At 45.5% G+C, this 8,176-nt stretch overlaps 1 protein-coding gene across 1 annotated transcript; it reads right to left on the bottom strand.

Moving 5' to 3' along the window:
• Window positions 1-6,965: 6,965 nt before the first annotated feature.
• On the bottom strand, window positions 6,966-7,826 carry LOC139374539 (keratin, type I cytoskeletal 9-like). Its single transcript, XM_071115530.1, has one exon. It carries the CDS (start codon window positions 7,824-7,826, stop codon window positions 6,966-6,968), a length of 861 nt encoding a protein of 286 aa, XP_070971631.1.
• Between the last annotated feature and the right edge of the window lie 350 nt (window positions 7,827-8,176).

Below are 8,176 nucleotides of genomic sequence, written 5' to 3'. Positions count from 1 at the left end.
AATTATCTTTTTGTTTTCTCATGATTTGGTTGGGTCTAATTGTGTTGCTGTCCTGTGGGGTCTGTTTGTGAACAGAGCTCTCTTCTCTCATTCCTCCCCTTTACTTACTACTCTCTCTCTTTTCCCTCCCTCTGTTTCTCTCTCTGTCTCTCTCTCCCTTCCTCTGTTTCTATCTCTCTCTCTCCCTCTCTCTTTTTCTATCTCTGTCTCTCTCCCTCTCTCTTTTCCCTCCCTCTGTTTCTATCTCTCTCTCTCTCTCCCTCCCTCTGTTTCTATCTCTCTCTCTCTCTCCCTCCCTCTGTTTCTATCTCTCTCCCGCCCTCTGTTTCTATCTCTCTCTCTCTCACTCCCTCTGTTTCTATCTCCCTCCCTCTGTTTCTATCTCTGTCTCTCCCTCTGTTTCTATCTCTCTCCCTCCCTCTGTTTCTATCTCTCTCTCTCTCTCACTCCCTCTGTTTATCTCTCTCTCTCTCCCTCCCTCTGTCTCTATCTCTCTCCCTCTCTTTTCTCTCCCTCTGTTTCTATCTATGTCTCTCCCTCCCTCTCTCTCTTTTCCATCTCTGTCTCTCCCTCTCTCTCTCTTTTCCCTCCCTCTGTTTCTGTCTCTCTCCCTCCCTCTCTCTCGCTCTCTCTCTCCCTCCCTCTCTCTCTCTCTCTCTGTCTCGCTTTCCCTATCTCTCTCTCTCTTTTCCCTCCCTCTCTCTTTCTATATCTGTCTCGCTCTCTCTCTTTTCCCTCCCTCTGTTTCTATCTCTGTCTCTGTCTCTCTCTTTTCCCTCCATCTGTTTCTATCTCTCTCTCCCTTTTCCCTCCCTCTGTTTCTATCTCTCTCTCTCTTTTCCCTCCCTCTGTTTCTATCTCTCTCTCTTTTCCCTCCCTCTTTTTCTCTCTGTCCAATGACACTTTCTCCTGTTTCTAATTAACTGATGGATTGACAAAGGGGTGGAAAGGGGGCTCTGTTCCCACACACACACACACACACACACACACACACACACACACACACACACACACACACACACACACACACACCACACACACACACACACACACACACACAGATACACACACACACACAGATACACACACACACACACACAGATACACACACACACACACACAGATACACACACACACAGATACACACACACATACACACACACACTCACCCACATCTTAACCTATGAACCCGGGTATGCTGCTAACTTTATAAGTGTGTGTGGGGAGGGGGGCAAGAAAGAGGGAGAAGAGAGAGTGAAAGAGGGGGGGGGGGGGGATGAGTGTGAGAAAAGCAGAGTTAATATGTGTGAACGAGGAATGAAAGTGAGCGAAGCAGAGTGAACCGTTAACCTGGGGGCGGATGGGATGGGGATGGGGAGGGATGAAGTCTCTACCTCAGCAGACCCTCTCTTACATTCACACACCTCACCTTCCCTTGATTCTCTATTCTATTTCTCTTTTGATCACAACTTCTTCCTGACATGTCTACAGAGCATTAGGGTTTCCACCTATACATTACTATACTATCACAGGGAAAGAATCCAAGAGCACAGCTGATCTGACAGTAGGGCTGGGTTGGTGCCAACTCATTACCTGTCCACACATGGAGACACCGGGTTGGACTATAGGGGAAATGAACACTATAGGTCAGCCCTGGTAGCAGCCAGCAGCATATACCATGTGGCATCCCCATGTGCTGGCTGGCTAAGCAGGGCTTGTTTCTGGTCGATCCAGATGCTGCTACAAGTGGTGTTGGAGGACCAGAGAAGGCACCACGACGCCATGACAGTTACGGCAAGAACAGGAATGCAAGAACAGAAAAGTCCAGTCGATTCTCAAATACACAGGTGTTCCAGAAATCCTGGTTGGAAGAGTTCCGGAATGAGGATAGTATAAGTAGGAATTCCAGGAATCCTGGTTGGAAGAGTTCCAGAATGAGGATAGTATAAGCAGGAATTCCAGGAATCCTGGTTGGAAGAGTTCCGGAATGAGGATAGTATAAGTAGGAATTCCAGGAATCCTGGTTGGAAGAGTTCCGGAATGAGGATAGTATAAGTAGGAATTCCAGGAATCCTGGTTGGAAGAGTTCCGGAATGAGGATAGTATAAGCAGGAATTCCAGGAGTCCTGGTTGGAAGAGTTCCGGAATGAGGATAGTATAAGCAGGAATTCCAGGAATCCGGAATCCTCCAACCAGGGTTTCTAGGAAGAATGGGAATTTTGGGGAAGTAACTGGAATTTTGTAACCCAAGGCAAGAGTAGGACAGCAGGACCAGAATGGAAAGAGTAGACACTTGAAATTGTCAATCGGTTTGTATGTGCTGGGTAACTTCTTAGCCAAGTTTGCCAACACTCACTGATTGACTGATGCCACAAGACCGCAATTTTCTAAATCGAGGGTCAAGTCCCTCTGTGCGCAACTAAAACATACTTATGGAAGCCGTATCAGGAAAGTCACTATCTGGAATTGATTGAATAGGCTACTCAGCATGTGTGTGTGTGTGTGTGTGTGTGTGTGTGTGTGTGTGTGTGTGTGTGTGTGTGTGTGTGTGTGTGTGTGTGTGTGTGTGTGTGTGTGTGTCTGGTTCACACAGTGTAAAGGAGTTGTGAGTATCAATGTGACTGGAGAAGGAGAGGAACTCAGTAAGTAGCTTACTGCTGGACCAAGACACCTCAGTAAGTAGCTTACTGCTGGGCCAAGACACCTCAGTAAGTAGCTTACTGCTGGGCCAAGACACCTCAGTAAGTAGCTTACTGCTGGGCCAAGACGCCTCAGTAAGTAGCTTACTGCTGGACCAAGACACCTCAGTAAGTAGCTTACTGCTGGGCCAAGACACCTCAGTAAGTAGCTTACTGCTGGGCCAAGACACCTCAGTAAGTAGCTTACTGCTGGGCCAAGACGCCTCAGTAAGTAGCTTACTGCTGGACCAAGACACAACATGACCACGGGAATGTTCACCCCCCCTCTCCCCCAATTCCTCCCCTCACTAACCCCGTCTCTCCCCCCTTCCCTCCCCTCACTAACCCCCCTCCCACCTCTCCTCCCCTCACTAACCCCCCTCTCCTCCCCTCACTAACCCCCCTCTCTCCCCCTCCCCTCACTAACCCCCCTCTCCTCCCCTCACTAACCCCCCTCTCTCCCCCTCCCCTCACTAACCCCCCTCTCCTCTCCTCAATAATCCCCCTCTCCTCTCCTCACTAATCCCCCTCCTCCCTCCCTCATGTCAACTAATGTCATGTAGTGTTATGTCAGCTATAGTCATGTAGTGTTATGTCAGCTATAGTCATGTAGTGTTATGTCAACTAATGTCATGTAGTGTTATGTCAGCTGTAGTCATGTAGTGTTATGTCAGCTATAGTCATGTAGTGTTATGTCAGCTGTTGTCATGTAGTGTTATGTCAGCTATAGTCATGTAGTGTTATGTCAGCTATAGTCATGTAGTGTTATGTCAGCTATAGTCATGTAGTGTTATGTCAACTGTAGTCAAACGTATGTAAATGTGATATTTCAGTCTTTCCATCTGTAATAAATGTGAAACAATAAAAAAAATGGTTTTGCCTTCTCACTATGAGCGTTATGTCAACGAATGTCATGTCGTGTTATGTCAAATGATGTCATCTAGCATTACTGTATGCAAACTAATGTCATGTAACATAAGGTCAACTAGAGGTCTCACAGTCTCCTTCAGACTGTTTGAACTTTACAGGCTCTCTAGGAAGGCTTTAACTACCAGGTCACACAATACATCGTCTCAAGCATCGTCTCTACAGCACTAGGCAGATCTGACCGCCTGTATTTCCCTGTATTCAACAACTCCTCCGGCAAAATATAAGAAAGACCGGAGAACTAGCCTTTAGATGGCTAAATAGTAGGGCTTTGTAATACTATCTACAATACTGTAATACTATCTATATTACTGTAATACTATCTATAATACTGTAATACTATCTATAATACTGTAATACTATCTGTAATACTATCTATAATACTATGATAATATCTATACTACTATCTATAATACTATGATAATATCGATAATACTATAATAGTATCTATAATACTATCTACAATACAAAAGCAATACTCTCCACTTAACATTGAACCATTTCTGGAGGAGTCTTAGCAGCGTGTTCTGATGACCACTTTGGTTGTGTCCCAATCATCTCTCCTTGCTGACAAAGTGTAGACGTGTTAATTTCCCCTCACTGAATTGAAAGGAAATGGCTGTTATAATAAATATGGTGGAAACTCCCTCTAGCCCATGTCTCCAACAATCCAATGCTTTCACATTTGTGGGGAGTAAAATATATTTACAGTATAATTTTCTACAGTATTATTTCTACATTGTAGAATAATAGTGAAGACATCAAAAATATGAAATAACACATATGGAATCATGACTACCTCATGAAGCTGGTTTAGAGAATGCCAAAAGTGTGCAAAGCTGTCATCAAGGCAAATGGTGTCTACTTTGAAGAACCTCAAATATAACATATATCTTGATTTGTTTAACACTTTTTTGGTTACTACATGATACCATATGTGTTATTTCATAGTTTTAATGTCTTCGCTGTTATTCTACAATGTAGAAAATAATAAAAAATAAAGAAAAACCCTGGAATGAGTAGGTGTGTCCAAACTTTTGACTGGTACTGTATATGTACACTACCGTTCAAAAGTTTGGGCCACTTAGAAATGTTCTTGTTTCTGCAAGAAAAGCAATTTTTTTGTCCATTAAAATAACATAAAATTGATCAGAAATACAGTGAAGACATTGCTAATGTTGTGAATGACTATTGTAGCTCAAAACAGCTGATTTGTTATGGAATATCTACATAAGGGTGGAGGCCCATTATCAGCAACCATCACTCCTGTGTTCCAATGGTACGTTGTGTTAGCTAATCTAAGTTAATAATTTGAAAAGGTTAATAGATTTATTAGAAAACCCTTTTGCAATTATGTTAGCTTCATTAAATAGAGAAACAGATGCCTCATAACACCAGTCTCAACGTCAACAGTGAAGAGGTAGCTCCGGGATGCTGGTCTTCTATCCAGAGTTGCAAAGAAAAAGCCATATCTCAGACTGAAAAGATTAAGATGGGCAAAAGAACGCAGACACTGGACAGAGGAACTCTGCCTAGAAGGCCAGCATCCCAGAGTCGCCTCTTCACTGTTGACGTTGAGACTGGTGTTTTGCAGGTACTATTTCATGAAGCTGCCATTTGAGGACTTGTGAGGCATCTGTTTCTCAAATTAGACACTCTAACGTACTTGTCCTCTTGCTCAGTTGTGCACCGGTGCCTCCCACCTCCCAGCCAGTTTGCGCTGTTCTGTAAAGGGAGTAGTAAACAGAGTTGTACCAGATCTTTAGTTTCTTAGCAATTTCTCGCATGGAATAGCCTTCATTTCTCAGAACAAGAATGGAGTGACGAGTTTCAGAAGAAAGGTCTTTGTTTCTGGCCATTTTGAGCCTGTAATCGAACCCACAAATGCTGACGCTCCAGATACTCAACTAGTCTAAAGAAGGCCAGTATTATTGCTTCTTTAATCAGAACAGCAGTTTTCAGCCACGATAGTCATTTACAACATTAACAATGTCTGCACTGTATTTCTGATCAATTTGATGTTATTTTAATGGACACAAAATGTGCTTTTCTTTCAAAAACAAGGACATTTCTAAGTGACCCCAAACTTTTGAACGTTAGTGTATATTTTACTTTTATTGGGACCCTTGATTGCTGCATTGGTTGCAGTGGGAGGTTGAGTTGTGGACACTGAAGTCACTAGGGAGCTGAACTGTAGCTTTCCTCCAGCGGCTGACAAGTCTTAAAGCAACAGGCAGCCATTTCCCAGGGCTGCCACTCCTGTTGCCATGATTTGTGCCCGTGTTCATTATCACCTTGGAGACTTCTCTCTTTCTCTGCTTTAGCGGTGCAGCAAAATGTTTACTTCCCTCAACAGCACTATTATCAATATCTATATAATCAAAAGTCAAATTAAAAAACAACAAGTAGGAAAGAAAGTAGTTTGCATAGCGTCTCTCTCATTCTCTCTCTCAACTCAATACATTTCAATTCAATTTAAGGCCTTTATTGTCATTGGAAACATGTGTTAACATTGCCAAAGCAAGTGAAGTAGATAATAAACAAAACAAAATAACCAATAAAAATTAACATTAAACATTACACTCACAAAAGAATAAAGACATTTCAAATGTCATATTATGTGCAAAGAGTTAAAGTACAAAATGGAAAATAAATAAACATAAATATGGGTTGTATTTACAATAGTGTTTATTCTTCACTGGTTGCCCTTTGCTTGTGGCAACAGGTCACAAATCTTGCTGATGTGACTGCACACTGTCACGTCCTGACCATAGAGAGCCCTTATTTTCTATGGTAGAGTAGGTCAGGGCATGACTGGGGATTAATCTATTACTTCAATGTGGGGTTCTAGTTTTGTTTTTCTATGTTGGTGATTTTGTATGATTCCCAATTAGAGGCAGCTGGTAATCGTTGTCTCAAATTGGGGATCGTATATATAAGTCGCATTTCTTCCACCTGTGTTTTATGGGATATTATTTTGAGTTAGTGCATGTAGAACCTCTGTAGTCACAGTTCGTTGTTTGTTTCGCTGGTCTTTATTGTTTTGTGTGTTTCACTAAATAAAGACCACGGGGTGGTCGGCGGAGCCGAGGTGTGAACCAGTACAACATGTGGTCGGTCGACCCAGGGAGAGTGCCAGAACCCGCCTGGGAGTCAATGGAACAGTGCGAGGAGGGATACCGGAGAATGGAGTTGGCAAGGAGTATGCGGCAACGCACCAGGTCTCCGGTGCGACTTCACAGCCCAGTACATCCTGTTCCTTCTCCCCGCACTCTCCCTGAAGTGCGTGTCACCAGTACCGGCCCCACGCATCAGGCCTCCAGTGCGCCTCCCCAGTCCAGTATGTCCTGTGCCTGCTCCTCACGCTGAGGTGCGTGTCACCAGTCCGGTACCATCAGTGCCGGCCCCACGCACCAGGCTTCCTGTGACGGTTCCCGGTCCGGAGCTTCTGGTGACGGTCCCCGGTCCGGAGCTTCCTGTGACGGTTCCCGGTCCGGAGCTCCCGGAGACGGTCCCCGGTCCGGCGTCGGTCCCTGGTCCGGAGCTTCCTGCGACGGTCAACGGTCCGGAATCTCCTGCGACGGTCAACGGTCCGGAACCTCCAGCTCCATTGCCGGAGCCTTCCCCTGCGCCGATGCCCAGTCTGAGCACGGCGTCCAGTCCAGCTCCAAGGCCAGAGTCTTCATCTGCATTGGTGCACAGTCCAGATACGGCGTCCAGTCCTGATCCATGGCAGGAGCCTTCCTCTGCACTGATGACCAGTCCAGATCTGGTGTCCAATCCTGATCCATGGCAGGAGCCTTCCTCTGCACTGATGACCAGTCCAGATCTGGTGTCCAATCCTGATCCATGGCAGGAGCCTTCCTCTGCACTGATGTCCAGTCCAGATCTGGTGTCCAGTCCTGATCCTGAGCCTTCCTTGACACCGAGGTCCAGTCCAGGCACAGTGTTCAGCCCGGGTCCATGGCTGGATCCACGGGATGAGTGGGTTCTTCGTCCCGCACTAGAGCCGCCACCAAAGCTGGCAGATCCGCAGGATGAGTGGTTTCTTCGTCCCGCACCAGAGCCGCCACCAAAGATGGTGGATCCACGAGCTGAGCGGCTTCTTCGTCCCGCACTAGAGCCGCCACCAAAGCTGGCAGATCCGCAGGATGAGCGGTTTCTTCGTCCCGCACCAGAGCCGCCACCGACACTTATCACACCCCCCCCCACCCTCCCCATTTGGTTTCAGGTTTTGCGGCCGGAGTCCGCACCTTTGGGGGGGTACTGTTACGTCCTGACCATAGAGAGCCCTTATTTTCTATGGTAGAGTAGGTCAGGGCGTGACTGGGGGTTAGTCTAGTTTATTATTTCTATGTGGGTTCTAGTTTTTTTATGTTGGTGATTTTGTATGATTCCCAATTAGAGGCTGCTGGTAATCCTTGTCCCTAATTGGGGATCGTACTTAAGTAGCATTTCTTCCACCTGTGTTTTATAGGATATTGTTTTGAGTTAGTGCACGTAGCACCTCTGTATTCACGGTTCGTTGTTTGCTTCGTCTTTCTTTATTGTTATGTGCGTTTCACTGAATA

The sequence above is a fragment of the Oncorhynchus clarkii genome, chromosome 19 (genome assembly GCF_045791955.1).
Source record: "Oncorhynchus clarkii lewisi isolate Uvic-CL-2024 chromosome 19, UVic_Ocla_1.0, whole genome shotgun sequence".
NCBI lineage: Eukaryota > Metazoa > Chordata > Actinopteri > Salmoniformes > Salmonidae > Oncorhynchus > Oncorhynchus clarkii.
The sequence above is the reverse complement of the archived record's forward strand: the minus strand, read 5'-3'. Positions and strand labels throughout refer to the sequence as shown.